Here is a 17,647-nt window from a genome sequence, read left to right as displayed (position 1 = left end):
TCCTGAAGGGCAAAGGAGTCCAGGAAGGCTGGACATTCTTCAAGAAGGAAATCTTAAAGGCGCAGGAGGAGGCTGATCCCATGTGCCTAAAGATGAGCCGGTGGGGAAGAAGACAAGCCTGGCTGAACAGAGAACTTTGGCTGGAACTCAGGAAAAAAAGGAGAGTTTCTGACCTTTGGAAGAAGGGGCAGGCAACTCAGGAGGACTACAAGGATGTCGTGAGGATATGCAGGGAGAAAATTAGAAGGACCAAAGCTCAACTAGAACTTAATCTGGCTACTGTGGTAAAAGACAATAAAAAATGTTTCTATAAATGCATTAACAACAAAAGGAGGGCTAAGGAGACTCTCCATCCTTTATTAGATGTGGGGGGAAACAGAGTGACAAAGGCTGAGGAAAAGGCTGAGGTACTTAATGCCTTCTTTGCCTCAGTCTTTAATAGTAAGACCAATTGTTCTCAGGGTACCCAGCCCCCTGAGCTGGAAGACAGGGACAAGGAGCAGAATGAAGCCCCCATAGTCCAAGGGGAAAAGGTTAGTGACCTGCTACACCACTTCTTAGACACACACGAGTCTATGGGGCCAGATGGGATCTACCCAAGGGTACTGAGGGAGCTGGTGGAAGTGCTCACCAAGCCACTTTCAATCATTTACCAGCAGTCCTGGCTAACCGGGGAGGTCCCGGTTGTCTGGAGGTTAGTAAATGTGACGCCCATCTACAAGAAGGGCCGGAAGAAGGATCCGGGGAACTTCAGGCCTGTCAGCCTGACCTCGGTGCCGGGGAAGGTTATGGAGCAGATCGTCTTGAGTGCCATCACACAGCATGTACAGGACAACCAGGCGATCAGGCCCAGTCAGGATGGGTTTATGAAAGGCAGGTCCTGCTTGACGAACCTGATCTCCTTCTATGACAAGGTGACCCGCTTAGTGGATGAGGGAAAGGCTGTGGATGTTGTTTACCTGGACTTCAGTAAAGCCTTTGACACTGTTTCCCAGAGCATTCTCCTGGAGAAACTGGCTGCTCATGGCTTGGACGGGTATACTGTTTGTTGGGTAAAAAACTGGCTGGATGGCCAGGCCCAAAGAGTGGTGGTGAATGGAGTTAAATCCAGTTGGCAGCTGGTCACAAGTGGTGTTCCCCAGGGCTCAGTATTGGGGCCAGTTCTGTTTAATATCTTTATCAATGATCCGGATGAGGGGATTGAGTGCACCCTCAGTAAGTTTGCAGACAACACCAAGTTGGGCAGGAGTGTTGATCTGCTTGAGGGTAGGAAGGCTCTACAGAGGGATCTGGACAGGCTGGATCGATGGGCCGAGGCCAATCATATGAGATTCAACAAGGCTAAGTGCCGGGTCCTGCACTTGGGTCACAACAACCCCATGCAATGCTACAGGCTTGGGGAAGAGTGGCTGGAAAGCTGCCTGGCGGAAAAGGACCTGGGGGTGTTGGTCGACAGCTGGCTGAATATGAGCCGGCAGTGTGCCCAGGTGGCCAAGAAGGCCAACAGCATCCTGGCTTCTATCAGAAATAGTGTGGCCAGCAGGACTAGGGAAGTGATCGTCCCCCTGTACTTGGCACTGGTGAGGCTGCACCTCAAATACTGTTTTGGGCCCCTCACTACAAGAAAGACATTGAGGTGCTGGAGTGCGTCCAAAGAAGGGCAACGAAGCTGGTGAAGGGTCTAGAGAACAAGTCTTATGAGGAGCAGCTGAGGGAACTGGGGTTGTTTAGTCTGGAGAAAAGGAGGCTGAGGGGAGACCTTATCACTCTCTACAACTACCTGAAAGGAGGTTGTAGCGAGGTGGGTGTCGGTCTCTTCTCCCAAGTAACAAGCGATAGGACGAGAGGAAACAGCCTCAAGTTGCACCAGGGGAGGTTTAGATTGGATATTAGGAAAAATGTCTTCACCGAAAGGGTTGTCAAGCATTGGAACAGGCTGCCCAGGGAAGAGGTTGAGTCACCATCCCTGGAGGTATTTAAAAGATGTGTAGACATGGCACTTAGGGACATGGTTTAGTGGTGGACTTGGCAGTGTTAGGTTTATGGTTGGACTCGATGATCTTAAGGGTCTTTTCCAACCTAAATGATTCTATGATTAGTGTTACTACCTTTTATTGCTTCTACCACCTTCACTCTTCTAATCATCTGGAAGATATCTATAGGCCACAGGGAAACATTGTTTTCTCAATGCAATTTTTTCTTTTAATTTATTAGAAGAATAGTGAGAACTCTGTATTCATAGAATCATAGAATGGTTTGGGTTGGAAGGGACCTTTAAAGATCATCTAGTTCCCACCCCCCCTGCAGGGGGCAGGGACATCTTCCACTAGATTAGGTTGCTCGGAGCCCCATTGAACCTGACCTTGAACACTTCCAGGGATGGGGCATCCACAACTTCTCTGGGCAACCTGTTCCAGTGTCTCACCACCCTCAGCGTAAAGAATTTCTTCCTTATATCTAATTTAAATCTACCCTCTTTCAGTTTAAAGCCATCACCCCTTGTCCTGTCACTACAGGCCCTGGTAAAAAGTCTCTCTCCATCTTTCCCCTTTATGTATTGAAAGGCCACAATAAGGTCCGGAGCCTGATATTCAGTAAAGATCTCACTTTGAGAAGTCAGTATTGTTCACATTCGATTTCATTTTAGTAGTCTAAAGAACCATCTTGCCTTTAATTTTAATAGATTAGTTTAATGTAAGACATTATAGTTATCAAAAATAAGACAAGATTAAAAGCTTTCTTATGTCTGAGATTTTGCTGCTTTTAGAAGTAAAAACAGAAAAGCACTATGAATTTAAGCGTTGTAATTAAGAACGTTACAAATCCAACTTATAAAAAAAATATGGCTCTTGAATGATTATGTACTATGCAAGTGTAACTGCAAGTGTAAAACAGTTAAGCAATGTTATCAGGTGCAATCACTTTCACAAGCAAGCCACCAGACAGAAAAAGTACTAACAAATTTTTCATGTTTGAACTTGGCAAGACAGCCACCAGTGTCTCTATAGATGTAGCTATACAGTTACTGCACAGGACCAAAGTAACAACATGCACAAAATGTACTAACAGTTGTATGTCTGATTTCCTGAAACAATAGAAGAATCCTAACTGTCTAAATATTTCACAGAAGTATAAGATTGTTGCTTTCAAGTTTTAATGATTCCTGGTCTAAAGTTGTATTTTTAAATGTCCTCATTCTTCTACACAGCAAAAGACTCCACAAAAATAGGTATTTATATAATTCTTTTTATTTTTCAGCTAGAAATACATTTTCATAGGGCATTTCAATAAATAATGGTGTTTACTCCTTAGACAAAACCTCCATTTCTTTGGCATCTGACCATATTCTGTTTTTCAAACTAAATACTACATAGGAAAAGTTTACTTTAGAGATCATTGTTCAATACATTAAATTTACAGAGGTGCAGTTAACTCTTTAAAATACACATCAGTTGGAAATATTCTTATAAGCCAGAAAACATTAACCAAACCAGTAAAACATAGTCTACTGGGCTCCTCTTCACTGCCTTCAGTTACAATTGTGGAGTAAGTGGCAGAATGAAAAGAACTCTTCGTTTTCCACAACACATGCACTGACTAGTGCTTGCTATTCATTCTGAAGGAGAAACAAAAAAACCCTGAATTGTACCAGAAACAACTGATCAAATAAGTTATGTGTCAAAACAACGAGATCTTAATTTTAACTTCTAAATAAGTAAACCAAAATGAAGTTGCACACTGCTTCAGTAATAGATTGCACCTAAAAATGTCTAAAAACTTTTTTAAAATTTTAAACATAAGTTACTAAATGTTTTAAATATATCTAAGAATACAGCTGTCAAAACTGCATTTGATGTCATATTTGGACAAAAAATTCTTAAGCAACAAATTAAGCCAGTGTATTCAATCTACTCTGTTGAATAATCCAGAATCAGCTCTTCAGGGCTGATATAGAAACACTTCATTTGCACTCCATCTAAAAATCTGCCTTCCGGATCTTAATAAAAGTGTTCAGTGCTTCAAATAAACTAAATTTCCAAAGCAATGCTAGAGTTATTTGACATCTTCCATTACTATACTATATAGAAATAACGAATTAAAATGAAAAACTTTATTGACATACTGATGCAGACATTCTAGTGTATTTACTGGAATCTGAAGTGAATCCTTGTTTACATGCCAAGACAATGTAAAAAATAAGTCATATTAACAAAAAACCCAAACCCTTCACTCTCAAAAATATTTTTTAATATTCCAAATTCTTATTCCAAACTAGTTTTATAAAACAGAGGAGGCAAAACAATTACTTCCATGCAGAAACTAAAAAATAATTTAATCAGTTTAAAGTAGCAAATGAACAAAGGTTTATTTTATGAGTGAATTTCCTCCTCACCACCAGTGCAAACCCAGTTTCAAAATGTTTGAATGGAATGGTTTAAAATAACATGTGATCCAATTTCGCCAAGCTCGGATTCCTTCCCATGATGTAAAAAATCATACATACATTTTATTGTAGAATACAGTAAGAAACAAAAAGATAACTTGAGTACTTATCCAAGAGCAATTTCTAACATCAAGCCAAAATTAGCAACAACCAAGCAGACCATCAATTTTTCAGTATTAAATTACCATAAATACTAGATAACTGTACAAAAAAAGCCAAACTGAAATCCAAAAACCAAAAGCCTTTTCTTTGTTAAAAGGTGTCCAAAGAATTATCCACCAGCTGCAGTCAAATTTGCATTAGAAGCTGCTTGCTCTGGAAAGATTTTTTCCCTCCAAGTATTTGTAACACAATGCACTGTCAAAATTCTATTCAAATAAATTACTTTCTGATAACATTTAGCTGATACCACCTACAGTGTGGACACTCATGTACACAGTATGACAGTGGGTTTTTGCAGCAACAGAGAAATAACCAGAAACTGGTTCTAAATTCTAGATTATAGTTCATAGTTCATGTGTTATTTCTTGCAAACATATGGTCCCCTCTAAGGGTAAGGTGTTGGAGCTGGTATTGTAGCATGTCTGTGTCAGCAGGTTCCTCGATGCTCATTTTGTCTAAATTGAGGTAGTCCAGGGATTTAGAGTGAGCCCTTTTACCTTTTAAAAGGCAAAGAGGCAGGGGACCATGAAGTGCCTTGTAAGGTTCATATGGTAAAGCCTTAGTGCATTTATCCCCTGAGCTGGGCATCCGTCTCCTCCTCCTCCCGTTTACTGCTGGGATCTCATATGGCTGATAGTACCTACTTCTAGTTTTGTACAAACGGGAGGAACGTGCAAGTCCTGAATCAAACTGTTTAGAGTGCAAGTTAGGCCTGGAATCCCCTTTATTAACTTCATTTCCTGTATACTTTTGGGCTAATTTTAGCAGCTCCTCTCCAGTCGTGAAGCCAACCAGGTAGTTAGAATCCATACGAAGGATCTGATAGCCTGAAAATGTCCGTCGCATTGGTGAGCAGGGGGTACTGGAACATCGTGGTTTCTCTGCTTCTGTTTTGCCTGCAGAACTGACCTCTGTAAGAGGTACAGGGAGGGTAGATATGGTACTTCTGGACTCTCCATTTATGTCCATTTTAAGCAATGTGCTATTCTCCTAAAAATAAAAGAGAGATTGATCACAAATAGAGCCTATAGCCAATAAAGGAGCTGAGAGAGAAAATCAGACTTTTTAGTCTCAGAAAATCAGACTTTTTATCACCCAGAAACCATAACCAGTACTTCTCTGTTCAGTTTTGTCTTACACTCTACAGAGTGTCTCATAACAAAACTATCACTGACATCTGCCTTTTAAAATTATTTTGGCCCCCTTTTTAATAACAAATACTATAAATATACTCTTGATATTCTTAAATATGTTAAAAACATATTCTTGAGTAGTACTGTACAAAAAACTGAAGTATCTTTCCACTCTATTTTTTAAACCTTTTAGTCTATTTGATCCCTTATAACCCCTTTCCTTTGAGGCCATCTACATCCATTAGCACATCCACAGTAACTTCTCCTGTACTCAGCTGCATATTTTTTCCATTCACAATAATATCAGTAAACATACCTTTAAAAAAAAAAAAAAGGCATCTAACAGTTACTACCTCAGGCATAACCATGGACTAGACCTGACCTACTGGGTACTGCAATGTTTCCCTGTGGTGGGTTGACCTTGGCTGGATGCCAGGTGCCCACCAAGCCGCTCTATCACTCCCCTTCCTCAACAAGGACGGGGGAGAAAAATATGATGAAAAAGCTCGTGGGTCAAGGACAGGGAGATCACTCAGCAATTACCGTCACGGGCAAAACAGACTCGACTTGGGGAAATTAATTTAATTTATTACCAATCAAATCAGAGTAGGATAATGAGAAATAAAAACAAATCTAAAAACTCCTTCCCCCCACCCCTCCCTTCTTCTCAGGCTCAACTTCACTCCTGAATTATCTACCTCCTCCCCTGAGCGGCGCAGGGGGATGGGGAATGGAGGTTGCAGTCAGTTCATAACACATTGTCTCTGCTGCTCCTTCCTCCTCACTCTCTTCCCCTGCTCCTGTGTGGGGTCCCACCCACGGGAGACAGTCCTTCATGACCTTCTCCAATGTGGGTCCTTCCCACGGGCTACAGTTCTTCACGAACTGCTCCAGCATGGGCCCTTTCCACGGGGTGCAGTCCTTCAGGAACAGACTGCTCCAGTGTGGGTCCCCCATGGGGCCACAGGTCCTGCCAGCAAACCTGCTCCTGCGTGGGCTCCTCTCCACAGGCCGCAGTTCCTGCCAGGAGCCTGTTCTGTCGTGGGCGCTCAACAAGCTGCAGATTCCTTTAGGGCACATCCACCTGTTCCGGTGTGGGGTCCTCCATGGGCTGCAGGGTGGATATCTGTTCCACCATGGACCTCCATGGGCTGCAGGGGGACAACCTGCTTCACCATGGTCTTCACCACAGGCTGCAGGGGAATCTCTGCTCCGGTGCCTGGAGCACCTCCTCCCCCTCCTGCTTCACTGACCTTGGTGTCTGCCGGACTGTTTCACATTTTTCTCACTCCTCTCTCAGCTGCTGCGCAGCTTTTTTTACCCTTTCTTCAATATGTTATCATGGAGGCAGCACCAGCGTCACTGATTGGCTCAGCTTTGGGCAGCGGCTGCTCTGTCTTGGAGCTGGCTGGAACTGGCTCTGTCCAACATGGGGGCAGCTTCTGGTGTCTTCTCACAGAAGCCACCCCTGCAGCCCCTCCCGCTACCAAAACACTGTGAGATTTTTGGTTAATGTATTTATAACAAAGTAATCAGTATACTAGTGTTCGATAAATATACCATAAGATTCTTTGATGTATCTTAAGAATAACCAATATTCAGATTTCTATGGGGGTTTTTTGTTTTTTATTATTTTTGGAAACAGACTACTTTTCCCTGACTTTTCTCCCCTCACAGCTATTCCAAAATCTTCAGTTCAGTGCCTTTACAGATACAACTTTCCACCACTAGCCATTACCATCTTTAACATGGAAAGATAAGGTTGATATCACAGCAATTATATGCAAGTGGATCCCAGAACACTTTGAATTCTGCTTTGAATGTCATCTACACTATCTCTGTGTAGCTATTTCACAAAATGCAAAGGTCACATCTGTTTCCAATCCACCTTTCCTTCATTGTCAGCCTCACCTTTGCTCTAAACAGTAGCTAGTGACTCTCTAGCAAATAGATTTCAGAAAAAAAAATCTACATAGCTTTGTAATATTTAAAGGCAATGAGACTCAAAGAAGAAAGAAAAGTTAGTATGTAAGTGTCCAGCAGAAAAAAAGTTCATTATAGGAAACTGTAAGACACATAAATGGTTTAGTAACATTTCACAAATGAGACTGCCTTTACAGCGTGCTATTACCAGTTTGCAAACTTTTAAAGCTGCTAGTTGCTCCCATCCTGAGGCTTGAGAGGTCACAGACAGAGAAGCAAAAATGCAACAAGCAAGGGAAGGAAAGTACCACCTCCTTTTCAGTACTTTATTCAATCATTTGGAATTAGACACCCCTATATAAAATAGGATTAAAACAAACAAACAAAAAACCCCCATCAAGGTTAACCATCATTCAATTGTCTTAAAATAAGAGGGGAAGCTTTGTGCAAATCTCACTTGCAAAAAAAAAATAAATCTATCTGTCCTGGTTTCGGCTAGGACAGAGTTAATTTTCTTCCTAGTAGCTGGTATAGTGCTGTGTTTTGGATTTAGTAGGAAAAGAATGTTGATGATAATACACTGATGTTTTTAGTTGTTGCTAAGTAGTGTTTATACTAAGTCAAGGATTTCTCAGCTTCTCATGGCCAGCCAGCAAGAAGGCTGGAGGGGCACAAGAAGCTGGGAGGGGACACAGCCAGGACAGCTGACCCAAACTGGCCAAAGGGATATTCCATACCATACGACATCATGCCCAGTATATAAACAGGGAGGAGTTGGCTGGGAGGGGCAGATCGCGGCTCGGGAACTAACTGGGCATCGGTCAATGAGTGGTGAGCGATTGCATTGTGCACCACTTGCTTTGTATAGTCTAATTCTTTTAGTATTACTATTGTCATATTATTATTATCATTATCATTATTTTTCCTTCCTTTCTGTCCTATTAAACTGTCTTTATCTCAACCCACGAGGTTTTTTTTTTTCCGATTCTCTCCCCCATCCCACTGGGTGGGGGGGAGTGAGTGAGCGGCTGCGTGGTGCTTAGTTGCCGGCTGGGGTTAAACCACGACACTATCCTAATGCAAAATTTAAGCCTACTTTGTTTCTGTTCAGGGATTGTGAAGGAGCGGCTTAAGTAACGCTCCCGCCTCTACTACTGTCCTGGTTTCGGCTGGGATAGAGTTAATTTTCTTCTTAGTAGCTACAGGACAACTACCCTGCTTAGTCTCAAATCAACCTTCTAGCAGCTTCTCACAGGAGCCACCCCTGTAGCCCCTCCCCCACTACACAAACCCAACACATTCACTGGATATGAGATTAAGTTTGTTGGAATTAATCCCCAAACTCATGGTATTCATAACAGAAATATTTATTTGATAACTTTTAAAGTATATAGGCTTACTTGCACCATTCCATGGTCTCTCATTCCATGGTAATGGAATGGAAGGCTTTCATCCTCTGTAGGTAGAATGAAGAGCTGCATAATAAAATACAGAGAAACAATTCCACCCTGATGCCATTCTCAGCTTCAAAATCTCAATAGAGTCTTTCATTAAATGTTAGGATATCACATCTTCTTGACTGTCTTTGGCCATGTGTAATTGGACCACTTCTAATAACAAACCTACAGCTCTGATATTTGCTTCTTAATGAAGTTACTTACAGGTGTAGAATTGCGATGGTGGCTAGTCTTTTGCTTGTGCATAGTTTTCTACATTGTTTCTTATAAGTCTAATAACATATGGTCCATAGTTTTCCATTGCTTTAAGTGGATTTATGTAGTGCAGTTTTCATTATAAGAGTTTTTGTTACCATTGATTTAATTATTAGACCATACATATTCAGTACATATTTATTAGTTGTACTTCATATCTCATTTCAATTTTTTTGTATTGTAGCATTTGGTCCAAGTTAGGTAGGGAGTAGGGCAATAAATTATAATGGAAATTTCTGCATATTTACAGTAAATTAGAAGTAAAAAAGCTCCTGATCCTGCCACTTTTATTCGTATCAAGCTCCCATGTAAATTTCCCTGTGAGTGAGAAGTTCAGGATGGGCATCATATATAATATATATGACAGTAAGATCCATTGATCATAAAAGTAATGCAGCTTCAATATCTACCTTCTATTAAAACAGGTATATTGGGATTATAGCTGAAAACAAATGGTGGCAAGAAGTTTCCCTTTTTGAGCAGGTGTTTTAGTAAATCTGTTGTTTATAAAAGTATGTATTTTATGTTCAGAGAGTAAAATAGATCAATGCATTTTTGTAGTGTTGAAGACTTTTTTTCCAAATACTTCTTTTTTATTTTTTAACATCTGACAGGTTTCAGGTCATTGACCTTTATTGAGAAAGACTTCCAGGAAATTTTGGTAGTGTCAAATGCATATCTCTTTAAATACAGAGTTTGCAATCATCTGGTGAAAATACAGGCAGAAAGCACAGGAATGACTCAGAAGGCTTTTCTAAAGGCTGTTGACTAAACTCATATCTGCTGTCTTCTGGGGTATTTGCCTTTGTTCTTCATTCTGAGCTGGATTTTGATGCCAGATAGAATAAAAATTGGCCATAAGTTCATTAGGAAAAGAAGAGAACATGCAGCATATATTGCCACAGGGATGTGCAGAACAAGTACAGAACCCTGTTATAATGCTTTCCTTCTTCCCAGACACTGTTCAGAAATAAGAAGCAAATGCTTCAAGATGCAGATATTAGATCATTATCCCTCCTCATTATCATCTCTGACTACATCCTTGACAACAGATCTCTTGACAAAAGCTAAATTCTAGGTTAACTTGCCTTGAATATTTACTCAAAACAAATTGTTCAGCATTCTTGGCATTTTCAGTATGAAAAAAAATACTGTAACAGAAATCTTAAAGTTTCCAAGCCCTGCAGAAGTGCAATGAAAATGTTAGTATTGATACTAATCATCCATGGGTTTCACACTGCTATTGGGTTTATATTGATGCAAATGACAGCAGCATCTGGACTGGTCTTAAAATTTTCATGGTTCTGGGTAGGCTGTACGATTTTATTATGATGAAAACAAGGTAAAAATAAAATAACAGAAACAGTCTCCAGATTATTGCAAATTTTTTCTATGTGCTCATGAATGAACCACACAGAAGGTGAAATTCTAAGCTGTATTTGTCATTTTGCTTATGACAGCATGATTTGGAATCAGGTGTAAAATTATTTACAGCAGCTGTTTCCATTGCTTTAGTGAAAAGCTACAGTACTGGTTAATATATACTGATTACACACATAGCATTTCTTTTTCACAACTGAAACAAGATCCCTTTGAAAATTAGGTTTGTAAAAGGTACAGATGATATTCACCTTCATGTCTTTGATTGATTGTTTTTTATGATTAAAAATTCTGCAGCTACATTTGAAGCAGTAAGGCTCCAAACACTCAGTAGTACTTACATAGTCAGGATTGCACGATGAGTTTGGGATAAATACCTCCAGAGACAGAAAGCATTCTTAACAAAAAAGGGGTCAGGTAGTTAGTGTGTGATGGTAGTTAAAATAGTAATGAAAATCTGACCCCTAATTAAATTTTAAAGGACATCAGCAATATGGCTTTGGCAAGCTGTCATCTTTGAGAAGAAAATTATGAAGCAATGTGAGAAATTTGGATGTTGAAATTACTGCTTTTTTTTTGGTAAAGGATCTGAAAGATATGAAGTGTGAAACAGTGAACATATTAATGAACATATCCTCCAACCTAAACTCCAAGACCAAAAAGTTCATAGCTCTTAAATATAATTCTTTAAAAACAGCTACTCTTCTGAAACTTGTACAGTAACTAATTCATGTTTATTGTGGAAAAGATGTGATTTCAAGAGGAAAAATTTAATTCCCTAGCATCTAAAGTAGCAAGTAGATTACTGTGATCAATACCCAATACCACTGAATTTTTGCTTTTGGATAAGGCCCCTGTTAAAAAGTATAGAAGGGAAAATAAATAGAAATACTTACAAATACATGTTTAAGTTCAGGGAAACATCTGTAAATGACTGGTTACAAGAGTGGTTACACAGACCGCTGAAGAGTTAATATTAGCTTTGCAGAACTGGTGGCCCAAAGAGGACTCCTTTTGTGTCTTGACCCCATAGAAGGGAGAGAGCCCAGGTATGCCCTGGCTCTCCTCCCACTTTTGCCTCAGGAATTGGTTTCTGTGGGGTGGAAATTGGACTGCTCAGGCTAAACCCTGCATTGTGCTTCTGCCAGGGAAGTAGACTTTATGCAGTCTGCTGATGGCACCAAGTTGTGCTGGCTATTAAAACTGAAGCTATTGCTATCTTGAGACACTGGTTCAAGTGACATGTTTTAAATTCTCCTGGAAAATAGGAAAATCTTTACATATTATTCTGATGATACTAAAAGAAAATAAGCAGTTGAGAAACATTAAGAGTAAGCCAGTAGTCTAATTAATGTATTAGAAAAATTAAAATAAGCAAAAAAGAAAACTGTGAATCATTTGTATTCTTGAAAAAATAATGTAAATATTTAAAGAATGTGTTCTGTCATATTGAACAATTTATTTTGGATCTTGCAAAGCACTTAAATATGTGAATCTTTAATGAAAATATTGAAACAGTGCAGTACAGAGTTGGTGGCATTGGTAAATGCAGAGGCTGTTTATATACTGGCAAGAGAAACTGAACTGGGTACCTCTCTAAAACACCTATCAGTGTTTTTCTGATGAGACTTCACTAGGAAGCAGTCTATTCAGACTATGCAGTCTATGCAGACTAGCAGACTATGGACCAGGTAGATGATAAATTGAATAGTAAATGTGCCCTCTGCCTTCTCTATACATTAATTAGGCCTGCAGAGAGTGATTGATGAATAGAAATATGAGTGCCATCTTCTGTATCAGAACAGGATATAGAATAGATGGGGAGATCCACACCATTTTTACCAGGCCATGCAACTTGTCTGAGTTTTGGCTACCCACTGAATATGCAGTGGTTATCAATGCATACCCGCCAGATCTCTCAGTTCCTGGTCAGCAAGCTGAGCTCAGCTACAGGTGGAGCACTTTATTTGTGCTGTTATTAACTTCAGTGGCACTGCTTATACATGGATAGTATTTTCACCTGCTTAACTATTTTATAGAGTCAGGGCCTTGGAGTGTTTTGCCAATTTTTCCTTGCTTTATGAGGAGTATATAATGAAGATAACAAAAATGTAAAGAAGGGAAGTAGAAATTGAAGAAGTAAAAGGAGAGGCAATCATGAGAAGCTATGGGAAGATGCATAATTATTGACTGTGGGATGGGAAGAATTGGAATGAATGAATGAAGTATTAAAAATATATGAAGAATATGGAGGGTATTGAATAGCTCCTGGTCTAGTATGAGAATAGGGAGTTTATTTGTCTATATTAAAAGTCATTACATTTGGAACAAATAAGTAGAAGTAAGATAAAATGGATGAGTTACAATTAACTGTTTTATCACAGGATGCACAGAATAGTTGGCTATAGCTTGAATGAAGATTGCTTTCGATGAAATAGATATCCTGTAGGATTTTCATGTTGGCCTCGCTGTTGCTGAAATTGCAGCTTAAATGCTTCTCATTGAAATGAATTCCAAAGAGATCATTAAGCCTATCAAAGAAGCAAAAAAATTATGAAGATATTCTTAAAGTTGCATCACAGAGGTGGGCAAGGAGATTAGATGTTTCTTTTGGAAAATTTTTAAGTAGCATCTTTTAACTATTGGATCTGAACCCCACCCATGTAGGTGAATAATTCTTATTAGAGCAGTCACAATGCAGTCAGTGTGTACAATCTAGCCTTTGGAATACTAGCTTACTGAATTAAAAATTACTCAGATGATACAATTTTAAAACTTCTCTTACGGCAATTTTTAAAGTCCATGTGGAAGTCTGCATTTGTTTTAAAAGAATTGCAACTCCTTTCCTACACATGCTAAAAAAGCCACCAGAATGAGGTGTTTATGCTGTATGACAAGGGGAACTCTTCATATAAAGTTAAACTGTATTGTTTGCTCATGGGGTTTCATCTCAGACCACCCTGGTCTTATCAACAAATATGAAGAAACATGCTGTCTGCATGAGGAACATGGTACCTAGAATAGCATAATTTTGAAACATCTGATTTCTGTTGGTAGCAAAATCTGATCTGTAACATCTTTGAAATTTAATAGTTACTAGATTTTAAGAAAAACAGAAAAAAGTAGATTCTAACTTCAGAGCTAACATTGGCTGAAGATCTTCTGGGAAGATTCCTAAACAAAAGAAAAAGAAGGTAAACATCAGATTTGAGCAGTGAAATGTGAAAATTATTTTATAGAACCTTCTATGGATAATGTACATAAAGGTCATAAATTATTTTGCATTGTAATGCCTAGAACATTGTGGTATTTTTAGGAAAACTTTTCTTTACACTGTTTAATTCTGTAATTATTTGCAGAAACACAGAATTGTTTATGAAACACAAAAATGTATTTGGAATTATGCTCAAAGAGCTGAAAAGGTATGATTAATACACTGCCTTGTGGGTAGATATGTATGACTGAACTGATAGAAGCAACTCAATTTTCTGTGATAACAGTAAGAGAATAATAGATTGTATTGCCATTTAAAGGTTTACTTAGAACATTTTGCACATTTATCAAGAATCTATAATATTTTTAGCATTTCTAGTGTCTGGTGGCAAAAGGTCAAAGCAATGTGGTGAATAGTTTTGTCGATGAGAATCTCAAAAATCTAGAACACAGCCAAGTTTTTACATCCTGAGAGTATAGGAAAAAAAAGCTTGCAAAAAGCTTTTCATGCAGATTGGTAGCATTTCAGGTCCACTTCTCAGATATATGGTAGAATATAATTAACTTGATTCTGAGAATTCAATAATAAACATCAGTGACCTCAGGATTCAGAAGTTTGTGTTTAATCCTTCTAACACAATACAATCTAACTGGAAAATCTGTCAAGCAGAAACATAAAATGGAGAAGACAATTAAGGATGCTTGAATTATTAGGGTTGAAACTATTAAAAGTTGGGCTGGTCAGAATTTCTTTAGCTCCTTTATTATTGTTGTTCCAGCACATCAATTTGCCAAAGTGGAAACTTTTCTCAGGAACACTTACTTCTTCTGTGTTATTTTATGGCTGTGGCTTCTTGGGATGAAATTTCTAATTGAAGTAAAGAAAAGAGAACATATAATGATTAAAATGAAGTTGAGTAGCTACAGAGAGATTGAGCAATCAGTCCCTGAGGCAGTAGTGGTTAGTGCAGTAATCTGGAATGTGAGAGAACAGCAGAGGCTTTCTTTTACTTCTATTTGAGTAAACAAAGTCTTCTGGAAGATGTAACCATCTTTTAGAATTAGAAAATAAAATAAAACAAAATAAAATAAAACAAAACACTCCCTCAGAAGCTCTTCATTTCATCCCAATAGAATAGGGAAGATTTTTAAGTGTCAGAGGACAGGAAAAAACTGTTAGATCTAATTAGAAATTATGGTTGCATTTCATCAAGTTCAAAGGCAGTCAATTACTGACTGGAATAAACAGCAATTCTCCCAAGATATCTTTTTTCTACATAAATATGACTGGAGCTGACTGATTTATAGAAAAACTTTTGTTTTGTTTTGAAAAAATGTAACTTGGTTTGGTTCCATCTGCAATAACTTTGAATTTTAATGCAACAATTTTTTATATACCTTTACATGTATTTTCATGAAACTTTTGTATTTACATTGTCTGGGTTGCATGATTTTCCATGACAGATGTTGGACAAGAGCATCCTTGCTAGCCATCATCCTGAAATATTAAACTAATGTTCAAGTCCCTGCCTTGAGATTCAGGGATTTGAGAGACTTGGGAAGAGAGATTACCAGTGAAAACTGAGGCAAAAAGATTGTTGAGTACCTCAGCCTTCTCCATGTTGGTTGTCAACAGTTCTCCTGTCATATTTAGCAAGGGGGGGTACATTTTCTTTAATCTTCCTTTTCTGTCCAACGTACCTGTAGAAGTACTTCTTATTATTCTTTGCATCTCTTGCCAAATTCAGCTCCAACTGTGCATTAGCTTTCCTAATCCCATCCCTACACATCTGGGCAGTGTCCCTATATTCTTCCCAGGATACATGTCCCTGCTTCCACTGCCTGTGCATTCCCTTCTTACACTGTAGTTTGACCAGGAGGTCCTTACCCAGCCTTGCTGGTCTCCTGCCTTCCTTGCCCGATTTCTTACACGTGGGAATCGAGAGCTCTTACGTTCTAAGAAAAATGTCCTTAAAGAGCTGCCAGCTCTGTTCAGTACCTTTATCCCTGAGGGCAGTTGTCGCAGAAACACTAGACAGATAGTGATATATTTTAAAAGTCAATTTTCTTTAATGATATCAAAATGTAACGGTCAAATTGAACAGGAATGTTATGTTATATTGAGATATAATAGCCAGATTAAACAGGAATATTAGGTCATAAACACTGCGATAAACACAACTTATTTACAGGTTCAGGATGTCAGTTGGGAACTATCACTACATGAACTATAACCAAATCTAAGCTTAGAATGATGACTCAAAATGCGCAATCACTCACTGATAAGGTGAGGCACTCAACCTGCAGGAGTTTCCGTGGGCGGCATCCCTACCCATAGGGAGAGTCCCCGACTGCAGACCCGCTGCTCCGAGGAGGACTGGCTCAATTTGCCCTCCAGCGGGGCTCCATTTATACCCTAGGTCGGATTGGGGCTCGTGGTCATATATGGTCAGTGGTCTGGAAACTTCTCTTAACCCGAGAGGTTTCACTGGTTGAGGTGGTTTTGGCGGGCTCGGGTAGCTGGGGTACGTGACTTGGGGCACTCTGTGTACGTGACTCCAGTCACCACGCAGCTGGCTGGCTCGACCCCCAAACCACGGCTTCTAGTTTAACTCTCTCCTTCCAGCGGTCGAGAAGTTTTGGCCTTTATCGGGGTGGGTGCACCTGCCACAGCAGTTTCCCAGGGGGTCCCATCCACTAATTCCTTAAACAACTGAAAGTTCGCTCTCCTAAAATTCAGGGTCTTGACTTATCACCTGGCCCACATCCCTCGAGACTGTGAATTCCATCAGGGCATGATCACTGCAGCCCAGGCTGCCACCAGTCTTGACCTCTCCAATTAGTTCATCTGTGTTCATAAGCAACAGGTCCAGTAACACTTCTCCTCTGGTTGGGCTGTCTATCACCTGGATTAAGAAATTATCTTCAACGCACTCCAAGAGTCTCCTGGACTGCTTACAGCTTGCTGTGCTGCTTTTCCAGCAGATGTCAGGGTGGTTGAAGTCCCCCAGCAGGATCAGAGCCTGCGAGCGTGATGCTTCCTGTAGTTGAAGCAAGAACGCTTCATCAACATCCTCCCCTTGATCAGGCAGCCTATAGTAAACACCAGCCACGAGGTTTCCTTTGTTGGCTTGGTCTCTAATTTTCACCCATAAGCTCTCAACCTGTTCATCGCTGTTTTTCAAAGACAGCTCTGTGCAATCAATCCATTTTTTTTTACATAGAGGGCAACCCCACCGCCCCTCCTTTCTTGCCTGTCCCTCCTGAATGGGTTATAGCCATCAAGTGCAGCACTCCAGTCATGTGATTCATCCCACCATGTTTCAGTGATAGCGATTAGATCATAGCTTTCTAGCTGCACAGTGGCTTCCAGCTCCTCCTGTTTGTTACCCATGCTGCGTGCATTGGTATAGAGGCTGTCATGGTTTAACCCCAGCCAGCAGCTAAGCACCATGCAGCTGCTCCCTCACTCCCCCCCTGCTCCCAGTTGGATGGGGAGGAGAATCGGGAAAGAAGGCAGAACTCGTGGGTTGAGATAAGAACAGTTTAATAACTAAAGTAAAATATAATACTAACAATAATAATAATGAAATATAATAATAATAACAATAGTAATTAAAAAGAATATAACAAAAAAAAAAAGAAGAGGGGAAAAAAAAGGAAAAAAAACAGTGATGCAC

General features: G+C 39.7%; 1 protein-coding gene across 1 annotated transcript in view; it reads right to left on the bottom strand.

Moving 5' to 3' along the window:
* Positions 1 to 4,902: 4,902 nt before the first annotated feature.
* LOC127027894 (macrophage immunometabolism regulator-like) overlaps positions 4,903 to 17,647 on the bottom strand; it is a 28,074-nt gene continuing 15,329 nt past the window's right edge. Inside the window, exon 2 of the mRNA XM_050913758.1 lies at positions 4,903 to 5,596. Within this exon, the coding sequence (XP_050769715.1) occupies positions 4,958 to 5,596 (639 nt within the window). The 3' untranslated portion in view covers positions 4,903 to 4,957. The remainder of the gene's footprint in view (positions 5,597 to 17,647) is intronic.

This window comes from Gymnogyps californianus, unplaced genomic scaffold, assembly GCF_018139145.2.
Source record: "Gymnogyps californianus isolate 813 unplaced genomic scaffold, ASM1813914v2 HiC_scaffold_100, whole genome shotgun sequence".
NCBI classification, from domain to species: domain Eukaryota; kingdom Metazoa; phylum Chordata; class Aves; order Accipitriformes; family Cathartidae; genus Gymnogyps; species Gymnogyps californianus.
Note: the sequence above shows the minus strand (reverse complement) of the source record. Positions and strands in the feature narration are given on the sequence as shown.